General features: G+C 41.0%; 4 protein-coding genes and 1 pseudogene across 4 annotated transcripts; 1 reads left to right on the forward strand and 4 right to left on the reverse strand.

Moving 5' to 3' along the window:
• Positions 1–1173: 1173 nt before the first annotated feature.
• Positions 1174–2472, reverse strand: LOC128297217 (CLIP domain-containing serine protease B4-like). The gene is made up of 4 exons (XM_053032823.1): positions 2385–2472; positions 2147–2310; positions 1837–2081; positions 1174–1765 (listed from the first exon to the last, which is right to left on the reverse strand). Exons 1-4 carry the CDS (start codon positions 2470–2472, stop codon positions 1174–1176), a joined length of 1089 nt encoding a protein of 362 aa, XP_052888783.1.
• A 2850-nt stretch (positions 2473–5322) lies between these two features.
• LOC128297219 (CLIP domain-containing serine protease B4-like) lies at positions 5323–6621 on the reverse strand. The gene is made up of 4 exons (XM_053032826.1): positions 6534–6621; positions 6296–6459; positions 5986–6230; positions 5323–5914 (listed from the first exon to the last, which is right to left on the reverse strand). Exons 1-4 carry the CDS (start codon positions 6619–6621, stop codon positions 5323–5325), a joined length of 1089 nt encoding a protein of 362 aa, XP_052888786.1.
• Positions 6622–7564: 943 nt separating this feature from the next.
• LOC128297218 (CLIP domain-containing serine protease B4-like) lies at positions 7565–9134 on the reverse strand. Its single transcript, XM_053032824.1, has 4 exons — positions 9047–9134; positions 8810–8973; positions 8228–8472; positions 7565–8156 (listed from the first exon to the last, which is right to left on the reverse strand). Exons 1-4 carry the CDS (start codon positions 9132–9134, stop codon positions 7565–7567), a joined length of 1089 nt encoding a protein of 362 aa, XP_052888784.1.
• A 1377-nt stretch (positions 9135–10511) lies between these two features.
• On the reverse strand, positions 10512–11554 carry LOC128309521 (CLIP domain-containing serine protease B4-like). Its single transcript, XM_053045935.1, has 3 exons — positions 11495–11554; positions 11172–11416; positions 10512–11103 (listed from the first exon to the last, which is right to left on the reverse strand). Exons 1-3 carry the CDS (start codon positions 11552–11554, stop codon positions 10512–10514), a joined length of 897 nt encoding a protein of 298 aa, XP_052901895.1.
• A 2215-nt stretch (positions 11555–13769) lies between these two features.
• LOC128309531 (CLIP domain-containing serine protease B4-like) lies at positions 13770–16978 on the forward strand (annotated as a pseudogene).
• Positions 16979–25406: the final 8428 nt, after the last annotated feature.

Consider the following 25406-nt stretch of genomic DNA (forward strand, 5'->3'; position numbering starts at 1 on the left):
TTGACGATAAAATATTTTTTTAAATCAGGAAACGCACCCCGAAACAAAGATTTTTCGCAGGGTATCTTATAATTATGTACATGGATCGTTGTTCGACGTTCGTATGTACCTCTATAAAAAGGTGTAATAATTTTTTCCCAACAACTTTCCACATCATCAAGTTTACCTATCGCTCCAACCTTTTTTGTAATTCTCAAAAAACTAAGCGTCTATACGTTGCGTTACTATAAGTTACGGACTGTAGGACTGTATGAGTTCACATGTGCCACATTTTAGTGTTCCAGCGCAATCACAAGCTCCAAAGTGAACGTTCTCAACAGTTGCAGATTTGAGGATAAGAACAATTCTGACGGTGTACCGTTCACTGATACAAAAATGTGAACAGTCGATGATAGGTTCGCATGATGCCACGATTATCGTGGAGATTTTTCATTGAGTTATACAATCATTTCCGATGAGTAGAAAAAAGTTTCTTTTACAATATTTCAATTTATACCGATGGTGTTTTCATGTATAACCCAGTAACTTAATGTCAACAACAAAGATGAATGTGTGTTTCGTAAGTTATCCGTTATTGGCTAGTGCTATTGACATCATTCGTCGAAAGCTATTGGGAGCGAAATTCAGCCCAAACGGTATTCACTTATATTCTACGTTTCGAAATTTGGTTGATATGGGACAGAAATTATTAAATAATTTATTTTTAAATTTGTTTTTCGAGCGAAACGACCAGGCGATTGAAATTTTTGATATCATATTTTAAAAGTTTAATATTGAACTCGGAAACTGAACATTTTGATATGGGCAAATTATTCGCAGTAAACGTAATTGAAAAGTGCACTTATTTCTTTACATCTTTCTCAAAGGTCCTGTGTGTGTACAAAAACATGTAAACTGTAGAATATGGCAAACGTGTTTCTCCCAGGGAAATGCGATTCCACGTTAATTTATATAACTTAAATTAACATTCTTCTTAGGCAATCAAATGGCTGATGACTTTTATGAAAAATATCACAAAATACTTGTATAAGGAAAATAATGGCTTTAATAATACAGCAAACCATTCCACCTTGCTTTATCTCAGAAAATCCCTTGCTGTGATATGTACCGTGCTTAATAAGTTACCTCGATAGGCTGTTCTAGTAGACATCATCGATATAAACGATAGCTGTTCTAGTAGACATTATCCCGTATCCAATCAATAAACTCTGCCACGTTCGTATATACACCTGGTACACCAGGCATGCCGCATTCTCTAGGTCCATAGCTGACCACACCGATCAGATACCATGCACCAGCAATCTGACGCATCAGAGGACCGCCCGAATCACCGATGCACGTGTCCTTACCACCCTCACCACCGGCACACATGTGTGTCGATTTTTGCGAAAAACCCTGCCATTCATAAATTGATTTACAATCCTGCAAGTTTGTGATGATCAACTCAACCTTCAGCTTCACCTCACTCGTCACGCCATTTCCCATTTTACCGAAACCAGCAGCAAAACTTGGCATTCCAACGTGGTTAAGATTGCGAAGTGATGCGCTCAACGGTAGACAAATAGGTCGTACTGTTTCCGAGTACTTAATCGAACGAGTGAAACGAATCAACGCAATATCGTTGGCATTTCTATTAAATCTCATGGTAAAATTGCTGTGGACAACAATCTTCTCAATGTCCAGATCGATCGGTGCTTTGGAGCAGAAGTCATTCTGACAATCATTGGCCGTCGACAAATCCCACTCGCCAAGGCGTATACGATGCCTGCCAAGATTTGATAAGAATTTTACAATAGAAGCATTCGGTGGTGGACAAAGTGCTTCATTCATACTTACACCTTCCAACCAGGAGCAATCGATTCGATGCAATGAGCAGCAGTAACAACATACCATTCGTTGATAAGTGATCCTCCGCCTCCGAATTCGAAGCTTCCGTCTGGCTTTTGAAACTGGATCAATGCCGTCCACGGAAACTCATCGATGTCCGTAGGCTGTCCGCCAATAACACGGTTGGACATTTGTAGACCGCAATGTGGAAGTTTTGGTAGTGAAGAAATCTGGGTGGATGCTGCACAACATACCTGCGGTCATGGCGATCAAAGAGAAAATGAACGTGAAAACAATTCGAACACTTTCGTTAACTCACCAATGAATTTAGGTGTAACATACCACACCGGCTTTGCGAGAGAAACTCTGATTCCTGTGGCGTGCTAATCGGATTATTGTAGATGTTAACTAGCGGTTGACATTCTCGGAAGTGGATACACTTGCCCGCTTTTCCTAACGGATTTGTACAGTCTTGACCCAACTCTAACATATTCGAAATTGAAACAAACTACTTTAACGCTATGGACTTCATGCTTATAACTAGCGGTTGTGCATACCGAGCGCTGTTACACTTTGCTCTGTCCACCACACAAGACTGACCAATAGAAAACTCCATCGCTGGAGGTTCGCACTATCAAACGCCATCTTGCGATAATTGGATTCAGTTGCACTACTTACCACCGTCGTGTTCGATCGTTAAAACCAAACTATTGTTCATCAATAAAATCATCGCATTTATATGCGGCAATAGATCTCGCTGCTGATGTTTAGGTTTTATACAAAAATAGTAATAACGTTTGAGTTCAAGCTATAGTCGTTCCTCTGGCAATGCAACATGTTTGATTGATGACAAGGCCATTTGTTGACGTAGCTAATCAATTCCTGAGAATTGTACATGCAATGTTGTTGAAAAACATAAAGTTAGCAGTAATGTCTTGCAAAACAGGTCATCTGTATTGTGTATGAAATGGAACACATTGAATAAACGTGGTCTGTTTTAACTCTATTTGATATGGTTATAATAATTATGCTAAAATTATGATAAAACATCCTCCTGTTTTTTGAGTTTTGTAGATGTTCTTTTAGGGCTCATTCAATTATTACGTAACGCTGATAGGGGGGGGGGGGGGGGGGGGGGGGTTACATAGGGGGGAGGGGGGGCTTAACTTTTTGTTACGTAACATACGATAAGACGATACTTAGATTTCCGCTCATAGTCTATGTATGATAAATTAACTTATTTAAGGGATTTTTATACAAATTCCATGTTATCTATCTACTTGTCGTTTGTTTAAAGGTCAAGTCTCTTGGTATCTTCTGATACCCACTCATTGACTTCTGGTGTCTACTCAGATGGTGAATTGGCAATCCTGTGTTTTGTAGTGGATCCAGTTTGCACCCATTGTCACATAGCAAGCATCGTCGACTCTTAAAACTTACATTGAGCTTGAAGAGCTCTAAACAGACTCAGAATGATACATCCGAGTTATCCACTGTTGTAAAGAGCTTCATACAATCATACATCAATCATTACCCATACATCAGTTAATTATTCAATACCATGTAGTGCTCGGAAGCTTATTCACGGTACAATGAATAAATTTTGCCAACTAGAACGTGCAACATCGTGATCGGTGCTTGTATGGCCGTGTTTGCCGGTCTGTATGGTGGACGCATCAATGGCATCCCTCTAACTTAATTTGGGCCTAACAAACCTCGTCTGTCCATGAGGACTACCTAAAACGGCTTTTTGGACAGGGTCGTCCGGTATCATTCTCATGACGTGACCAGCCCACCGGGGCCCAGGCTGGTCTAATCCGCTGTATGACGATAGGTTCGCCGTCTCATAAAGCTCATCATTGTAGCAGCTTCATCTGTGGAGCTGTGCTTTATATCAAAATCTGTGTTTTATAAAAAAAAGTAGTCAAAAAGGTGAATGAATAATGAAAATTAACAGAAGACAACTACGCAAATAAAAGGTTGCTAGATAAATAAGAAAGGAATAGTACTGATAAATAATTTACGTACGAATTCTTTTTCTTATTAGATTACTTTGATTCGCCATGGTACGATGCAATGTAAACTCTCAAACGAGCTTCTTAAGCTTTTTAAAAGGACGATTAGCGAATGAATTCTTCGTTTGGAATCTGTGGTGTTTAAGACTAGTATACAAAGCGTCTTCCGGAAATTGATATCTTTATCCAGAACCTATCCAACCTTGGTTTAGTTAACTTGGTACATGCCAATGATGCCAATTATATTGATGAATGATACGGATAGCCGGAAAACAAACATGGGTAATGAAGTATCGTATGCAGAATCGTAGCTGTATAGATTGAAGTAGGTTCTAAAACCGCTTCAAATTATAAGTAACGATTAAGCAAGTCAGGCTTGCTTGAGTAGTTAATTTATTAGGCAGTATGTTTGTTACTTTTTGCATTAGTCGAAATACATAAAACTACATGGATTATTTAAGAAAGTTTCATTTTTTTTCAAACAAGGAGGGGGGTCAACGGAATGTTACGTAATTAATGGAGGGGGATTGCGTGTTACGTTTTGTTACAATAGGGGGGAGGGGGTCGAAAATTGACAATTTTTGCGTTACGTAATAATTGAATGAGCCCTTATGTGTTTTTGAAAACAGTCAATTTTTAATATTCGCAAAACATTATCCTCCTTTTGAATTTTTACGCTCGCTTCAGAACAAAGATTTTCAAACAATCATGTTATTACGTCGATGGGCCTCTTTTGCATTGGAAAAAGAACATTCGTAGAGGGAAAATGGACCCAAGAGTAAAGAAAACACTAACAGAGAATATTAAAAAAATTGAAACACTCATGTTAAACGACGTATTGAAACACTTTGACTAGATGCCTTCATGCCAGCCTTCCTGCACAATTATTGTTGGAACTCACTAACATTATTTCTTACAAATGTCTCCTTATAAAACAAGAAATTTTTTAAGGGTTCTCAACGACTAAATCTCTATTTGTCCTATTGTGTGTATTCCGAGTTTTTTTTTCTGCCGTTTTTATCTGCCGTTAGTACCGATAACATTAATCTTGATAGCTGGTATTTCTTCTACAATAATCGAATCTTCTGCGGGAAAAGTTCTTTTGAATTCTGCGAGTCGGCAAATAGCTGAATCCGCTTGTTCCAGTTCATGCCAGTTCAGTCATTACTCACAATGACGTTTTTCCTTACATGGTGTTGTCGGTTATCTAATAACGAAATTGTCTTCCTGGTGGTGATTTTCACTATATACAAGGTGCAAAATATTAAGCTCCCTCGTCACACTTTCAAAGCTATTCTATTTAATTCTATTTAATTTCTAAGCTATTATATTTAATTCATATCCCAATACAAAGAAGCCATTCTATAAAAGAATGCACTTTTAGGGCGAAATCCAGCAAGTGCTACTGACATCGTTCTTTTGAAGCAGACTTAGTGCAATATTCATCTCCAAAGAAAGCTGGTCAGATTCGAATAAAGTTCTAGTAGACATTATCCCGAATCCAATCGACATACTCTGCTACATTCGTATAAACACTTGGTACATCGGGTACGCCGCACCACGCTAGTCCAAAGCTAACCACACCGATCAGGTACCATGCACCAGCAATCTGACGCATCAGAGGACCGCCCGAATCACCGCTGCATGTGTCCTTGCCTTCCTCACCACCGGCACATATGTGTTTCCTGTCTAACAAAATTCTATTCTCTTCATAAACTGCTGCACACTCTTGAAAACTTGTGATGTTCAACTCAACCTTCAGCTTCATTTGGCTCGCAATAGCAACTTCCGTATCACCCCAACCGACAGCATAACTTGGCTGTCCGACGTGGTTAAGATTGCGAAGTGATTCGCTCAACGGTAGACAAATAGGTCGTACTGTTTCAGAGTACTTAATCGAACGAGTGAAACGAATCAACGCAATATCGTTTTTAAAGCTACGATCATTCGGGTCATAGTTCCAGTGGACAACAATCTTCTCAATGTCCAGATCGATCGGTGCATTGGAGCAGAAGTCATTCTGACAATCATTGGCCGTCGACAAATCCCACTCGCCAAGGCGTATACGATGCCTGCCAAGATTTGATAAGAATTTTACAATAGAAGCATTCGGTGGTGGACAAAATGTTTCATTTATACTTACATCTTCCCACCAGCAGGAATCCGTTTCACGCAATGAGCAGCAGTAACAACATACCGCTCATTGATAAGTGATCCTCCACAGCCGAATCCAAAGCTTCCGTCCTGTTTCCGATACTGGATCAATGCCGTCCATGGAAACTCATTGATCTTTGTAGCCTGACCACCGATTACACGATCGGACATTTGTAGACCGCAATGTGGAAGTTTTGGTAGTGAAGAAATCTGGGTGGATGCTGCACAACATACCTGCGGTCATGGCGATCAAAGAGAAAATGAACGTGAAAACAATTCGAACACTTTCGTTAACTCACCAATGAATTTAGGTGTAACATACCACACCGGCTTTGCGAGAGAAACTCTGATTCCTGTGGCGTGCTAATCGGATTATTGTAGATGTTGACGAGCGGTTGACAATCTCGGAAGTGGATACACTTGCCCGCTTTTCCTAACGGATTTGTACAGTCTTGACTCAACTCTAACATATTCGAAATTGAAACAAACTACTTTAACGCTATGGACTTCATGCCTATAACTAGCGGTTGTGCATACCGAGCGCTGTTACACTTTGCTCTGTCCACCACATAAGACTGGCCAATAGAAAACTCCATCGCTGGAGGTTCGCACTATCAAACGCCATCTTGCGATAATTGGATTCAGTTGCACTACTTACCACCGTCGTGTTCGATCGTTAAAAGCGAACTATTGTTCATCAATAAAATCATCGCATTTATATGCGGCAATACATCTCGCTGCTTATGTTTAGGTTTTATGCAATAATAATAATAACAATAACGTTTCAGTTCGAACGAAAGTCGTTCCTCTGGCAATGGCACATGTGCGATTGATGACAAGGTCATTTGTTGACGTAGCTAATCAATTCCTGAGAATTGTACATGCAATGTTTTCGAAAAACATTAAGTTGGCAATAATGTGAGGTGAAACATGAAGATAGCATAGGGTATCTCGACATTTGAGGACATCTGTACTATATATGCAATCCAACATTCTTAAAACATTGTCTGCCTTCCAAAATCATTGATGAGTGTCATGAAGCTTATCAGATCCAAGGGCTAATTAACGAGAAAAGGGATGAGCTCGTCCTTTTATAGCGACTAATCCGATAACAATCCGTTCACACTTAGTTTTTTGGCGGCTTATTAGCACCAAGGCGAATGTTCTCCTTCGACAAGCCCATCATAGAAAAAATAAATCAGCCTGCATTAGTTTTACTAATGGAACCGACTTTCCGGTTACTTGAAATACTTCTTTACGTTCAATACTTACTGCAGTAATTGAATCTTTTGACGCTTATTGAAATTGTTACTTTTTTGGTAACATCGAGTCTCTTGCGCTTGTCACGGTCATTAGCATTTGTTCGCCAAAAAGATGATACGATAGAGACCTTCCCCCTTATCATGCTTGTCCCAAACAATCATTCCCGTTTGACAAAAAAAATCTGTACTACGGGGTTGGTATCATCGAGCAAGTTTTGTTTGATCTAAAATCGAACGTTTCATAACATTAGAGTTTATTCATTTCCCTGACATATCACGAGCTTTATGTATCACAAACAATTGTTCCTAGTAGATATTGTCCCGAATCCAATCAACAAACTCTGCTAAATTTGTATATACACCTGGTACACCATCTGTGCCGCATTTTGTAGGTCCATAGCTGACCACACCGATCAGATACCATGCACCAGCAATTTGACGCATCAGAGGACCGCCCGAATCACCGCTGCATGTGTCCTTGCCACGCACTCCTCCAGCGCACATATGCGTGGTTTTAAGCGAATCTCCTTTCTCTTGATAAATTCGTTCACACTCTTGCCAGTTTGTGACGTTCAACTCGACCATCATCTTCACCTCACTCGCCGTTTCTGCCTCCGTTTTACCCCAACCGACAGCAAAACTTGGCAGTCCGACATGATTACGATTACGGAGCGATTCGCTCAACGGTAGACAAATTGATCGTACTGTTTCCGAGTACTTAACCGATTGGGTGAAACGAATCAACGCAATATCGTTCATTGCTTTGTTATCTTTTAGGACGTAATTTCTGTGGTAAACGATCTTCTCAATCTCCATATCGATCGGTGTTTTGGAACAGAAGCCTTCCTGACAATCATTGGCCGTCGTCAAATCCCACTCACCAAGGCGTACACGATAGCTACAAAGATTTGATAAAAAATTATTCTCACTGCAGGTAGTGGGTTGACGAAATACTTCATGTATACTTACACCATCCAATCAGAACTAGTCGATTTGACGCAATGAGCAGCAGTAACAACATACCGCTCATTGATAAGTGATCCTCCACAGCGGTACTTAAAGCTTCCGTCCTGATTCCGATACTGAATCAACGCCGTCCATGGAAACTCATTGATCTTTGTAGCCTGACCACCATATACACGATCGGACATTTGTACGCCGCAATACGGAGATTTTGGTAGTGAAGAAATCTGGGTGGATGCTGCACAACATACCTGTCAGAATGAACAAGGAGGTAAAAACCTTAGCAGCTCGTGGAAAAGTGAAGCAAGGAAAGAAATACAAATAAATAGAGAAAGAGAGAGATAGATAGAAAAAAGAGAGATATATTGTGAGAAAAGGATTAGTAAGTAAAGCGCGGCGTCACTAGGCATTCGCGAACTAACTATCGAAATGGAAGGAACTACTGTATCACAAATCATTTTTGCAATTATCCTCAATAAATCTTAATATCTCACATTTTCCCCTGCGTACCTGTGGTCATGACGATCGAGAAGAAAATGAACGTAACAACAATTTGAATACCTGAAAATAATACTTTAGCTCACTTACCAATGATTTCCGTTGTAACAATCCACACCGGCTCTGTGAGATAAAATCTGATTCCTGTGGCGTAATAATGTGTTTATTGTAGATGTTGACGAGCGGTTGACAATCTCGGAAAAGGATACACTTGCCCGATTTTCCTACAGGATTTGTACAGCTTTGACCCAATCCTTACAAATTCGAATTAACAAAAATAATTTTAAAATGATGGACTTCACCCCTATAACTAGCGGTTGTGCATACCGAGCGCTGTTACACTTTGCTCTGTCCACCACACAAGACTGACCAATAGAAAACTCCATCGCTGCAGGCTCGCTCCACCAAACGCCATCTTGCGGTAGTTGGATTCGGTGGCACTACTTACCACCGTCGTGTTCGATCGTTAAAAGCGAACTGTTGTTCATCAATAAGATCATCACATTTATATGTGGCAATACATCTCGCTGCTTATGTTTAGGTTTTATGCAATAATAATAATAACGTTTGAGTTCGAGAGATTGTTAACAACCTCTGGCAATGCCACATGTTCGATTGACGACAAGGCCATTCGTCCACGTAGCTGCTAATCAATTCCTGAGAATTTGATATGCAATGTTGTTGAAAAACATTAAGTTAACAATAAAGTCTGGTGAAACATGATGATACCATTGAGCATGTCGACATTAGAGGACCTCTCTTCTACGTATGAAATCCTACGCATGTAATATATGTGAAAAGAATCTTAAAGAACTTCACGGGCAGGGTCGTCCGGTGTCATTCTCATGACGTGACCGGCCCACCGCAGACTGGCGAGTCTAATCCGATGTACCACAGTAAATTCGCCGTGCATCTCATAGAACTCGTCATTGTAATGCTTCGACCATTGTCCTTCCACGCATACGAAGACAAAATAAAAAAAACACAGCACCCTAGCGCCTATCTTGGCATCTACGTTATGCTCGATGCTAGAAATTCGGATGACTCCAAAAGTTTTTGATTAGTTCAGACATCCTATCAGATTTTTTACTGACGCTGCAATCCTTTCCTTGTTGAGTCGACCTCCTACCATGAGACCATCCGCAGTTATTATTACATTCATCCATCGTAAACTGCATGTTCACGGAATTGATCGTCCATTCCTCGGCGCGTGCAACTCCTCTTGGAACGTCTGTCCTTGTTGTAATGCAGGCAGTGCAATTTCAGCTCTCTGTAACTCGTTTGACGAAAACCGTGGAGTGCTCTAGAATAACATCAAGATCTGCCTTTTTAATACGATCGTATCAAAACCGGAAGATAAATCTCTCTTTTTAATTCAACCGCAAAAGACAAGACAGCAGTTGTAGTGCTCGCATCATCTCACTCGCACTCAATGCACTTGCTTCTGGAATAAACGTAACAGACTTGGTGTTCTTCATTTTTATTGATGAAACATTGACTACCTCCCAGTATCATTGAAGAGTGTCATGAAGCTTATCAGAACCAATTGTTTATTGTTGAGTTGTGCTGGACAGAATTTTTTATTTTTTGGTCAAGGTAACATCGAGTCTCTTGCGCTCGTCACGGTTGGTGATAAGCATTTGATCACCGAAAAGATGCTACGTTAGAGATTTTCCCCCTTATATATTCCGTATTTCCATTTTGTTCGATCTAAAATCGAATGCTTCATAACATTAGAGTTTATTCATTTCCCTGACATATCACGAGCTTTATGTATCACAATCAATTGTTCCTAGTAGATATTATCCCGAATCCAATCAACAAACTCTGCCACATTTGTATATACACCTGGTACACCATCTGTGCCGCATTTTGTAGGTCCATAGCTGACCACACCGATCAGATACCATGCACCAGCAATTTGACGCATCAGAGGACCGCCCGAATCACCGCTGCATGTGTCCTTGCCACGCACTCCTCCAGCGCACATATGCGTGGTTTTAAGCGAATCTCCTTTCTCTTGATAAATTCGTTCACACTCTTGCCAGTTTGTGACGTTCAACTCGACCATCATCTTCACCTCACTCGCCGTTGCTGTCTCCGTTTTACCCCAACCGGCAGCAAAACTTGGCTTTCCGACATGATTACGATCACGAAGCGATTCGCTCAACGGTAGACAAATTGATCGTACTGTTTCCGAGTACTTAACCGATTGGGTGAAACGAATCAACGCAATATCGTTGGAAATTTCATTATCTTTTAGGACGTAGTTACTGTGGTAAACGATCTTCTCAATCTCCATATCAATCGGTGCACTGGAGCAGAAGTCATTCTGACAATCATTGGCCGTCGACAAATCCCACTCACCAAGGCGTACACGATGGCTGTCAAGATTTGATAAAAAATTATTTTAATTGCTGGTAGTGGGTTGAAAAACATCATATATACTTACACCTTCCAAACAGAACCAGTCAATTTGACGCAATGAGCAGCAGTAACAACATACCGCTCATTGATAAGTGATCCTCCACAGCGGTACCTAAAGCTTCCGTCCTGTTTCCGATACTGGATCAATGCCGTCCATGGAAACTCATTGATCTTTGTAGCCTGACCACCATATACACGATCGGACATTTGTACGCCACAATTCGGAGATTTTGGCAGTGAAGTAATCTGGTTCGACGCTGTACAACATACCTGTGGGCATGGCGATCGAAGAGAAAATGAACGTAAAAACTATTCGAACAGATGGAAATAAAACCTTAGTCTACTCACCAACATAAGACTGGCCAATAGAAAACTCCATCGCTGGAGGTTCGCACCATCATAAGCCATCTTGCGATAATCGGATTCGGTTGCTCTACTTACCACTGTCGTGTTCAATCTATTGTTCATCAATAAAATCATCGCATTTATATATGGCAATAGCTCTCGCTGCTCATGTTTAGATTTTATACAATAATAATAATATCATTTGAGTGCCAGCGAATGTTTACATCCTTTGGCAAAGCCACATGTTCGATTACTAACATAGCTAATCAATTCTTGAGAATTTATGTTTTGAAAAACATGGTTTTTCAAACAATAATGTCTGATTCAATGTCTTGCAAAACATTGTCATACCATTGAACTCCACGAGATTAAACATTGTCATCATTGAACATTAGAGGTCAACCGCTATAATCCGCGAAAGATCCGCTTTTTAACTAAAAATTAACTCAGCTGTCAAAGACTGCGTATCTCCAAATACGTGTATAAGAGGATACACGTAGTTTGGGTACTACTTGTTCACATGCTGTATATATTTTGATTTTACCGTAGGGTTATGTTATTTACACTAAAACTAATTGGACTAATTTTGTTTAGGCTAAGTTAACAACCCAGGTCATTGCTTATCACAAATGATCGTCGTGCGCGCTAACGTTGCTGGCCTAAATGTGAGATCTGCTTGGAATATAAGATCCCTTACTAGCCTAAATAAGCAGTGAACAGCACAACAGGGAATGCAAGCTATAAAATATACATCAGATACAGCAACGGAAAATACGTCATGCAAGGAACAGGATCATAAGCAAACCAAAAAGGGACGAGCAAACGAACATACATAAAGCAAGTAAATCTTCAAAACAGAGTGAAACACCAGATCGAGATCATGATATATCTCAACTCAACTTTACCCTAACCAGAGTTAGTACGTAAGAACAAACATTGGTACAAATAATTCCCTTGAAATTTAAACCTCCACCCGGTGTCTTCCAGTCATTCGAAAGACGGTCTGGTCGATTCTGGAAAAGCCTATTCGTCTGATTCCAAATAGAGCTCAAAGCGCCAAGGAAACTGCGCGAGAGTTTCGGAATCAATCTTCCTTCGCGTGATCGGCTTACCAATGGAGGATCGCTCATCCGGGTTGTTTCCGCAGTAACAGAGGTTTTTTTACTCATTTCAAACGAGTTGATAACAAACCTTACTAGTTGTTTTGAATAAAAACACTGGTTTTCTCAATTATAAAAGGGATAGCAAGGACCGCGTGCGTTTCACATGGTATAACGAGGATAAGTTTATTTCTATCATGATTACACACGCTATGGGACGCGACTGTTTAGGTTCGCTGGTCGACAAGTCGACAAGTCGCTGGTCGACTACCGCGCGTTTAGACTAATTCCACTAAAGCGCAATAATTCACTCAACAGATAGCAAAATTAAAAAAAAAACTATCCTCACTTTTATTCGAATCATTCAACCAAATTGGATCAAAATTATTCAATTTTAAAGTTTGGAGCTACCCGATAATTTACAGTTTAATGGTCCTTCTTTCTCTGCCCTTTATTTATTCAGCAAAACAGGCAACTTATCGATCATCATCGTCATCGAACGGCAACTTATAGTACTACATTATTTACATAATTCAGAAACAAATGTGTTATATGACAAGAAAAGTTATTGGCAAAACATTGACTTTTTGCGTAGATTTTGCGCTTTTTGTACTATTTAGTATATTTTAGTGATGTGATAAGTAATCAGAGTTTCGTTTGCTGAAACACATAAAACAACGACTTCACATCACAAACACCGATGAAAGTTATAACTTTATTTTAGCATTAATGTCATGACCACGCAAAATAAGATTGAAAAAGAACACTTACTCTTCGTTACAACGACCTGGTATCGAAAAACCACATATATTAAATGTTTTCGATTCATACATAGTACAGATGACCTTTAATAACGAGATGCTCAATGGCATGATAATGTTTTGCAAGATATTACTGCTTACTTAATGTATTTCAACAGCATTCCATCCAAAATTCTCAGGAATTGATTAGCAGCTACGTGGATGCATGGTACCTTCAATCAAACATGTGACATTGCCAGAGGAACGACTTTCGCTGGAACTCAAACGTTATTATTATTATTTTAAAGAAAGCCAAACATTAACAGAGCGCTCTATTGGCACATATAAATGCGATGATTTTATTGATGAACAATAGTTTGCTTTTCACGATTGAACACGACAGTGGTAAACAGTGCAACCGAATCTAATTATCGCAAGATGGCGTTTGATGGTGCAAGACTGCAGCGATGGATGTTTCTTTTGGTCATCCTTGTGTGGTCCAAGTGTAAAAGCGCTCAGTATGCACAACCGCTAGTTATAAGTGTGAACTCTACAGCGTTAAAGTTATTTGTTTCAATTTCAATTTTGTTAGCGTTGGGGCAAGATTGTACAAATCCTGTAGTAAAAGCGGGCAAGTGCATCCACTTCCAGGATTGTCAACCACTCGTCAACATATACAATAATACATTTAAAACTCCTGAAGAAACAGAGTTCCTCACTCAAAGCCGGTGTGGTATGTATCGTAAACAAATATTGGTGAATGAACGGAACTATCAGCCTCTGGTTTCATAAAAGCTTACAAGCTCAATTTTTATTGAATTTGTACTTTAATTTGTCTTTTATCCACTTAATCATAGGTATGTTGCGTAACGTTAGAGGTCTTTGAAAGATCTTCGTAACCGGAACCTAATTTATGTTTTAAACAAATGTCCAAAGGAGTAGGTAAGTCAAAATAAGTTATACAATAATTTAAATAATCATATCATGGCCATGCCAAATAGGGTTAAATCAGACCACACATATTAAACGTGTTTGATTTCATGCATAATAAGGATGTCCTCTAATGTCGAGATTTTCGATGTAATCATCATGTTTTGCAAGACATTACTGTTAACTTTATGTACTTTGAAAACATTTCATTTAACATTCACGGGAATTGATTAGTAGGTCCGTGAACAAATGTCCTTGCCATGAATCAAACTTATTGCATTGACAGAGGATGCAAACAATCGCTTAACTTCAAATGTTATTATTATAATTCTAAAGCTCCATACATTAACTGTGAGATCAATTGGCATGTATAAATGCTTTTATGATTGATTAATCATGTATAATGGTTTTGTTGATGAACAATAGTTTGCATTTAACGATTTAACTCGGCGGTGGCTAACAGTCCAACTGATTCAATATATCGCTGCATGGTGCTTCATACTACCTGCAGCCACTCATATTCGTCATCCTTGTATGGTGGAAAGTAGTGTTTAGATAGTTTCATTTATTCGGAACTAAACAGAACCAGGTTCTTTTCTTAGAGGAACGGAACGGTTCTAGTAGGTTCGTTCAGCCTACCTTCACGAGAAAATTCATATAATCCTGTAAGATATGTTTGTTACATTTTTACGTTATTGAACTATTTAGTAAAACTAATTTAGAATTTTTGATTCACAAGCAGTTTTCAATAAAAATTTTGTTTCAATGAATTCTTCGTAACTTTCAACGATATTTTTCCATCAGAGTTCTGAAAACATTCAACAGAGGAAGAAATTTAAACAAACAAACACGACAAGGTAAGGAAATTATTGGTCTGTCAAGATCGAGTAATCTTTTAAACAATGTAAAAACGTATATTAAACAATGTAACATTCAAACCAATCGCAACTACAACTAGTATCGTCCATGAAACGTCTTATACACGTGTTTTATTAAAGTTTATCAAACGTTGACCTATTCCGACGTTCAATATCTGCTCAGTTTTAGATAAAATTAATTCCTTACAGAATCCAACCTTCTAAGCATACAAAACACTATAATGGCACACGGAAAGCTTTCACCCGTGAGAATGGAATACAGCATCATTGGTTAGTGGAATGGTAAAAAAGGATATCAATTTTGCATTCGATCATTGAACAAACGTGTTCACATTCTTGTTACTATGAGTATTGCTCATTCCACTACAGCTTTGATCAAGAGTTACAGAAGCAAATGTTAGCGTTATAATATTCGCAAGACGAACAAAACATGTATGTGCAAAAAACCAACTTTATGAATTTGTATGCACTCAGATACGATCATTCCACAGAAGGAACGCAACGAACCTAGTAGATTCGGAACAAAATAACTATCAGTACTAGACAAGGCAATTTGTAGCAGAGCTCGACGAGCAAAACAGCTAGTTATAGGCATGATTTACATAAGGTTATTCTTGTTAATTTCGATTTTTTAAGTTTTGGGACAAGATTGTACAAATCCTGTAGTAAAAGCGGGCAAATGAGTCCACTTCCAGGATTGCCAACCACTCGTCAACATCTACAATAATCCTTTTCAAACGCCTGAAGATACAGAGTTCCTCATTCAAAGCCGATGTGGTGTGTATCGTCAAAAATATTGGTGAGCAAACAGAATTGTCAGCTTCTGATTTCATAATAGCTTGAAAGCTTACTTGCTCTTGTATCCCCATGACCACAAGGTATGTTGTGCAGGGGGCTACCTTTTGAAGGTTCCCTCCCCGTTAACAAAAAAAAAGGTATGTTGTGCAGGGTCCAATCAGAGATCTTCTCTACCAGAGCCTCCACATTGCGGCGTACAACTCTCCGATCGTATTCTTAGCGGTCAGTCTACACAAATCGATGAGTTTCCGTCGACGGCGTTGATTCAGTTTCAGTAACCAGACGGAAGCTTTGGTTTCCACTGTGGAGGATCGCTTATCAATGAGCGGTATGTTGTTACTGCTGCCCATTGCATCAAATCGATTCCTCGTAGCTGGAAGGTGTAAGTATCAATGAAACGTTTCGTCTACCAAAAATGCTACTATTCCAAAAATCTTATCAATTCTTGGCAGCCATCGCGTTCGCCTTGGCGAGTGGGATTTGTCGACGACTAATGATTGTCAGGAAGGCTTCTGTTCCAAAACACCGATCGATATGGACATTGAGAAGATTGTTGTTCACAGAAACTATGACCAGTTCGAGGGCTTTAAAAACGATATCGCTCTGATTCGTTTCACCCGTTCGGTAAAGTACTCTGAAACAGTACGACCTATTTGTCAACCGTTGAGCTAATCGCTCCGTAATCGTAATCATGTCGGAAAGCCAAGTTTTGCTGCCGGTTGGGGTAAAACGGAGACAGCAACGGCGAGTGAGGTGAAGATGATGGTCGAGTTGAACGTCACAAACTGGCAAGAGTGTGAACGAATTTATCAGGAGAAAGGAGATTCGCTTAAAAGCACGCATATGTGCGCCGGAGGTGTGCGTGGCAAGGACACATGCAGTGGTGATTCGGGCGGTCCTCTGATGCGTCAGATTGCTGGTGCATGGTATCTGATCGGTGTGGTCAGTTTTGGACCTAGAGAATGTGGCATTACTGGTGTACCAGGTGTATATACAAATGTAGCAGAGTATGTTGATTGGATTCAGGATATTATCTATTAGAAACAATTATTTGATATACATAAAGCTCGTGAAATGTTACTCGTTGGAGTATGGATAAACTCAAATGTATAAATAAAGGATTTTAGTCTGGCTTTTCACTATCCTGAAGAGAAATTTTTATAACATTCGTGGCGGGCAGGTAAAAATGTTTTGGATTGCTACGCACAATTCGATAGTGTCTTATAAAGTATTTGTTTAAATTTTATTCATTTGTGTTTCTAAAAGGTAATTTCTGTCTTGCAATTCTTGTCATTTCATGTCTGGTTTAGTTAACTTAACGTACATGCTGCTGGATAATCAATTCTGCATATGGGTCTACGCAACTGCTTGCGTTGAAGCCTTGCAGAACGGGGATCTGAGGTCAGTAAATTGTTCCTCGGAGGACTATGTTTACTTATAGGAGGACTGGTGGACTTTCTGCGAACACGTTTTGTTGTTGCTGTTGGCGCTGGAGCCGTGCTTTGCAGTGGTTGTGGCCAGTTCCTAGATCTAGTTGCACACTTTTGTCGAACGGCGACAAGCAGCAGTGAGTGCGACAGCAGTAATTCCTCGATCTCGCTCGAGAGTGATCTAAAGTTCTGTTTTTGAAACATATTTTTTCGCGCGCAATAAGGAGGACTATGCGACTATCCTAACATTCCTGCAAACGGCAGATGGTGAGTTTTATTATCACGTTCCACAGATCCATCAGCAAGCGATTGCACTCATCAGCAACTTCGACAAGGAAATCGGTACTTCCGCCTGCGTTGTCAATCTTTCCACCTCTTTCCCGAACTGTTGCATCTACCACTCCAGCCACCCTCGCAGCATGCATTGCCGGTTTACGTGTTAATGCTCGCGGTATAAGTCTTTTTTCCAACATGGGTTCGCAGAAGCTACTATATTTTTCTAAAATATATCACTTTTTCAGGTTCCACTACTCCCATCACCCAACTTTGTGAGTACGTACTCGTATGGGCAACCACGAGGAAGAGGTGTGCTCTTTTTTAGCTATGTCGCCTTATCGCAGCTAATAATCGCCGAGCTTCACACCAAAACTTTCTATTCAACACGGAAGCGTCTGTGCCTGTTCCGATATCCCACCAACACTAAAAAAACACGATAATCCTGCATCAGAACACTTTTTTGCAGTGAACGAAACAAAAATAGCTACGTTTGATACAAACCAAAGCGCCATGGGTAAAAGTTAACTAGGACATAAATAGCGCCATCTAGGGGAATTAGTGCGTACCAACGAGATGTTCGTTGGGAAGTGACCTGGTCAAAATGTGAACAAAAAGGTCCTTGTTTGTAGGTAGGTCCAAAGAGAAGACTTTACAACAATACGAAACATCTACGGTAACTAATGGTCAAGAATGCAGAGAAAACAGATCTCACGGAAAAAATGGGAGACAAATGCTAATACACACAAAATCGACAACTTGCGACACGTTCAAATGGTATGATAATGGTAGCATGTTCGTCCCAAAAATCAGTTATCTTTTGACCTCCGACGAGGTAGTTCTCTCCGTAGGGAAATTTTAAAAGTGGTCTGCCACCGCACACCCAGCAAGTAGGAAGGAATAATTCAATTAGAAATTTAACCCGGTTGAAACCAACCCCTTAACAATCAACATTGGCCTGCGTCGTCCGTTCACCTGATTATTTACCATTGCAAATGTAAAATTCCATCCATCATCGGCGCAGATTAAGCCATCACGACCTGTTGGTACATATACGACGAAATAACGATAACATATACGAAATCATCGATAACAAAAAAAAAGCAATAACAAAGCAGACAAAAGCTTCATCAGACAGTTCACCAAATCATTTACTACTTGTTTCATCAGATTGACACCCCTGAACGTCGGCGAAGCGAAGCGCAGTTATCGCGATCTATACACAGAAGCTCCCCGCTTTACGCTAATGTTTGGGAACGAACGCTTTGGCGTATATCGAGTTTTCGAGGATCATTTTCGCCGAAACCCGAATGGCGTGAAGCGATAAATATGGTAGGTCTATCCCGAAGACGACGAGAAGGAACATACAGAGGTAGCGAAGAAGAAAGGCAACGTCGAATTCGGAGGAAAGGATACAGACGATGAAGCAGGACTGCGCGTGCGAATGACGGGATAATCCCAGGTCAGCCTACTAACACCGCCCTACCAAATGACACAATGCCTACCGAATGACACAACGCATTTTTTTTTTTTGGGACAGAGCACCAGCCCATTAATTAGACATCAATCAGAGAAATCACTCAGAGAGTCTTGGAGAGATCAACAATCGGAAGACGAGGTTACGCGGAGAAATATTTGTATGTCGTCAGCGAAAAGAAGGAATCCGTCAGTCGGAAGAACATTGATGTAGTCATTGATAAAAAGAACAAAAAGGATGAAACTAAACACACTTCCTTGAGGAACCCCAGACAAGCCTACGAATGATCAAGAAAGCGAGTTTTTCAATCTGAATGAATATGATCTATTCGAAAGAAAGGACTCAATCCGGAACCGAATTGGTCTTCCAAAACCAAGCTTCTTTAGTTTCGCCAAAAGTAAACCATGCGGCAACCTATCACATGCAGCCTTTAAGTCAGTATATATCGTGTGCACTTGACGTTTACTAGTAATATTTACATTATAAAGGTTATTTACTTAACACATAAAATTTGTCGAAGTGGCACGTTTGAGCATAAAACCATACTGGTGCGGTGAAATGTATTTCTTTACTTTCAATACTTACTGCAGAAATTGAAACTTATGACGCTTATTGGAATTGTTACTTATTTGGTAACATCGAGTCCCATGCGCTCGTCACGGTTTTAGCATTTGTTCGACGAAAAGATGAAACGATAAAGACTTTCCCCCTTATCATGCTTGTTATACAATATTTCTTTTCCTATTGGATGTTTTTTAATATATTCTTTTTCACTACAACCTCAAAAACTTGAGGCCTGCCACTTCCGTAGTTCTTTGACTTTTTTATCCGTATTTGAATAATGGCTGCATAAAAGGGGTTAGTCCGCATGGGATATTATGCAAGGCCTATCGTGCGAAACCGGTGCCGCTACTTCAGCCAGTTAGGGATAAAGTGATCCTTTACAACAGATGTGTTGTGAATTGATTGATACCTCAAGTGTATATAATTTCGACATGTCTACGCATATGTGTAAGGAGCATGGCAGTTAAGTTATATTTCGTTTATTCGTACAACACAGCAGTAGAACGTCTAAAAGAATACCATCTAAGATACTATTCAAAAGTGAGTTACATACTAAACTCATTCTGACTTTCCATCATATATGATAATTGAAATTTCTACTCGAGACACTGAAAAACGTGAGTACTGGAGCTTTAATCGTATGTCTCATTTATACAATCGAGTTCATTCATTTTCCTGACATATCACGAGCAAACAATTATTTCTAGTAGATATTGTCCCGAATCCAATCCACATACTCAGCAACATTAGTGTATACACTTGGCATACCAGCTGTGCCACACCTTTGCGGTCCAAAACTGACCACACCGATCAGATACCATGCACCAGCAATCTGACGCATCAGAGGACCGCCCGAATCACCGCTGCATGTGTCCTTGCCACGCACACCACCGGCACACATATGCGTGGTTTTGAGCGATATTCTGTGCTGATAGGTTAGTGCACACTCTTGCCAGTTTGTGACGTTTATCTCAACCTTCAACTTCACCTCACTCGCTGCAGCAGTTTCCGTTTGACCCCAACCGGCAGCATAACTTAACAGTCCGACATGATTACGATCACGAAGCGATTCGCTCAACGGTAGACAAATAGGTCGTACTGTTTCAGAGTACTTTACCGAACGGGTGAAACGAATCAACGCAATATCATTGACTTTGTGCTGATCCTTCGGGTCATAGTTTCTGTGAACAACAATCTTCTCAATGTCCAGATCGATCGGTGCCTCGGAGCAGAAGCCTTCGTGACAATCATTAGTCATCGACAAATCCCACTCGCCAAGGCGAACGCGATGGCTGCAAAGAAATGATAAGAATTATGGAATAGTAGCATTTTTGGTAGACGAAACGTTTCATTGATACTTACACCTTCCAGCTACGAGGAATCCGTTTTATGCAATGAGCAGCAGTAACAACATACCGCTCATTGATAAGTGATCCTCCACAACCGAATCCAAAGCTTCCGTCTGGTTTCTGAAACTGAATCAACGCCGTCCACGGAAACTCATCGATTTGTGTAGGCTGACCGCTAAGAATACGATCGGAGAGTTGTACGCCGCAATGTGGTGGCTCTGGTAGAGAAGATCTCTGATTGGACCCTGCACAACATACCTGAGGTTATGGGGATGCAAGAAGAAATTGACCGTAACAACAATTCAAACACCTGATACTAACTTTTTAGTCCACTCACCAATGTTTTTCGTTGTAACAATCCACACCGGCTTTGCGAGAGAAACTCTGATTCCTGTGGCGTGCTAATCGGATTATTGTAGATGTTAACTAGCGGTTGACATTCTCGGAAGTGGATACACTTGCCCGCTTTTCCTAACGGATTTGTACAGTCTTGACCCAACTCTAACATATTCGAAATTGAAACAAACTACTTTAACGCTATGGACTTCATGCTTATAACTAGCGGTTGTGCATACCGAGCGCTGTTACACTTTGCCCTGTCCACCACACAAGACTGACCAATAGAAAACTCCATCGCTGCAGGCTCGCACCATCAAATGCCATCTTGCGGTAGTTGGATTCGGTGGCACTACTTACCACCGTCGTGTTCGATTGTTACAATCAAACTATTGTTCATCAATAAAATCATCGCATTTATAGGTGGAAATACATCTCGCTGCTTATGTTTAGGTTTTATGCAATAATAATAATAACGTTTGAGTTCGAGAGATTGTTAACAACCTCTGGCAATGCCACATGTTCGATTGACGACAAGGCCATTCATCCACGTAGCTGCTAATCAATTCCTGAGAATTTGATATGCAATGTTGTTGAAAAACATTAAGTTAACAATAAAGTCTGGTGAAACATGATGATACCATAGAGCATCTCGACATTAGAGGACCTCTCTACTACTTCATACGTAGTAGTACATACACATGTAATATATGTGATCTGAATCTAAAAGAACTTCACGGGCAGGGTCGTCCGGTGTTATTCTCATGACGTGACCGGCTCACCGCACCCTGGAGTGTTTTATCCGATGTACGACGGTGAAATCATCGTACACCTCATAGAAGTCGTCATTTTAGTATCTCTTCCATTGTCCTTCCATCCATACAGGGCCAAAATCCTTCTGAGCATCTTCCTCTCGAACGCGGCTATAAGGGTTTCGTCAGTTTTGGACAAAGTCTATTTCTCAGAGGCGTATGTGGGTACTGGAACTATATAAGATCTGTATAGTTCCAGCTTCGTTCGTCGCGACAGGTGTTTTTAGCGGAGAAGTTTCCTCAGACTGTAGAATGACCGGTTGGCTGCCAGCACCCTAGCGCGTATCTTACCATCTATGTTATTGTCGTGTGTCCTGTGTTTCTTTACCATTTCGAGGCTGGTTGATTAGTTGATGCTTGCTGGATAACACGATCGGATGATTTAATAACGCTGTTCAATCCTTGTACACAATTGAACGCTCCTTTTGGTATTTTCTTTTCGAAGGACAATTTTATTTTTAACTTAAACTTAACAAAATTCACGACACGTCCGTTCCCCTTGGCGATCACTCTACTTCTCTTTTTTCTCGATTCGTTCTCACCTCGCTCTCTCACATCCTTCTAGCCCGCCGCATAGGGATGTGTAAATGACGAAATGTCATTTGGGTTCCTTTCGTTCCGGATGGGAACGGAACATACTCCCCCCGTTGAGGTCACTCAACATCAAACTAAGGGAACCTTCTCTAAGGGATGTATTCATTATCCTCGATGGGTAGTACCGATATTTTGTTCACGGCACGTCGATAAGTAGCCCCTCCTGTGAACACATCTATAGCTCGAACCAATCCATCCTCTCCTGGGTAGACTGCGGTTACTCGGCCCAACTTCCAATTCAGCGGTGGAAGATTTCGATCATGCAGTAGAACAACCATGCCCTTCCGAATATTGGGCATTGCGCGTGTGTTCTTCTTTCTAGGTTGCAGAGTATTAAGGTACTCTCGACTCCATGCACGCCAAAAATGCTCACGCATGAGCTGAAGATGTTGCCAACGCGACAAACGGGTGGCTTTGACGTTTTCCAAAGAAGGCTCAGCCATAGCGGTTAAGGGTCGTCCAATCAAATAGTGGGCTGGGGTAATTACCATCGGGTCTGCAGGGTCGTTCGATACCGTAAACAGTGGGCGGGAATTCAACACGGCTTCTATTTCAATTAGCACTGTACTCAGCTCTTCGAAAGATAACTTGACGTTGCCGACAATGCGTTTCAGGTGAGTTTTGGCAGATTTAACAGCAGCCTCCCAGAGGCCGCCGAACTCTGGAGCATCTGGCGGTATAAAGTGCCACTCGATTTCCCTGGCACTACAAAACTCCTCGATGGCATCGACCGATTGCTGGTTTTGAAATTGCTCAAAGAGCTTCTTGAGTTCATGATTAGCTCCTCGAAAGTTTGTCGCATTGTCGGAGTTGAGCTGCTGGACCATCCCACGTCGACCGATGAAACGCTTAAGGGAAGCCAAAAACGCATCTGTGCTTAAGTCAGATACTGCCTCTAAATGTACGGCTTTAGTTGTCATGCATACGAACACGCATACATAAGCTTTGGTAACCACTGGACGCCGTAACCCTTGTTTTATAAGAATTGGACCGGCGTAGTCCAACCCTGTGATTGCAAAAGGAGGCGACGGTGTAACTCTGGAGGCTGGTAAATTTCCCATTAACTGGTTGTTGTTGGTTGGGTTTAGTCGGAAACATCTCACACATTTCCGTGTTACGGCTCGAATGGTAGAACGGGCGTGGATAAGCCAATAACGTTGTCTCATAGCGTTTACCAAGCCAGTTTGTCCAATATGCAGATGCTCTTCATGCATCTGTTTTATCAGCAAACGCACAACAGGATCCTTGTTGGGTAAGATGATTGGATGGCGATTCTCGAATGGAAGTTGTGATTTATCTAAACGACCACCTACACGCAGTAGCCGATTATAATAGATTGGACGAAGGTTTGCGAGGTTCTTGCACGGTTCGTTGTGAATCACTCGCTGGATCTCATCCGCCAAATAAATGTGTTGGATAACTCGGATGATCGCTTCGGTAGAACGACGCAATTCTCCAACAGATAAATGACGGCATTTTCTACGTTGGTTCGAGGGTGTACGGCAGTTTTCAATGAAGCGTAGTACGTATCCCATAATGAGCTGAATCTTCCTAAAACGACTAAACTTGTTAAAGAATGCAAGAGGCTCAGTACTTACAACCACAGTCGAGATTACATCCTTCAATTCAGGTAATTCGTCATCAGGGATTGGGTTCAACCGCAATACTTCGTACTCTACTCGGTGCATACTCTCAGGACCATTCCACCATAGGCTGTTACCTTCCAGAGCCTCGGGCATTTGTCCTCGAGAGACGACGTCTGCTGGGTTGAACTGGGAACGAATGTATTCCCATCTGCAGTTACTTGATTCTTCCTGGATCACGGCAACACGATTGCGAACAAACAGCTGCAACTGGTTGAGCGGCTTTTTAATCCAGGCTAGAACAATCGTGCTGTCACACCATAACACGATTTCACGAAGCATCATATTCAGGGCTGGCAGTGCCCTTTTCAACAGTCGGGTAAGCAGGAGTGCTGCGCACAATTCTTTTCGCGGGATGGAAAGATCATGCAATGGTGCAAGCTTCGATTTGCTGGTAAGAAGTTGTAACCTTGCTGAACCATCCGAAAACAGGCTGCGCAGGTAAATGCATGCTCCGTAGGCGTAAGATGAAGCATCGGAGAATCCGTGTATCTCATATCCGATAGCTCCGTCGAAAGTTACACATCGTGGTATTTCGATAAGATGTAGTCGGGACAAAGATGCTTGTAGAGCTTGCCACTCTTGTGCTGTAGCTTCGTCGACGGGATCATCCCAATCTATCTTCAGTTTCCATAATCGTTGGGTAAGTAGCTTTGCCAAAACAATGACAGGGGATACCAGACCGAGTGGATCGAAGAATTTGGCTATCTCCGAATACATACCGCGTTTCGTAACGCGTTGAAGGTTAGTTGTTGAGGAAATCTCCGGACGGTAAGAGATGAACAGGGTGTCTGCAGTTGGATCCCAACATACTCCCAGCACTTTGATGGTTTCGTTAACTCCTCTTTCTTCCATTTTCACCAACCTTTCACGGTCCTCTTCTGGTATTTGCTCGAGGAATTCTGGTGAATTCGAGCACCATTTTCGAATAGGGAAGCCTCCTTGCCCTAGAAGTTGCTTTAGTTGACGTTGCGCGGCAATCGCATCGTCC

The sequence above is a fragment of the Anopheles moucheti genome, chromosome 2, assembly GCF_943734755.1.
Source record: "Anopheles moucheti chromosome 2, idAnoMoucSN_F20_07, whole genome shotgun sequence".
Taxonomy (NCBI): domain Eukaryota; kingdom Metazoa; phylum Arthropoda; class Insecta; order Diptera; family Culicidae; genus Anopheles; species Anopheles moucheti.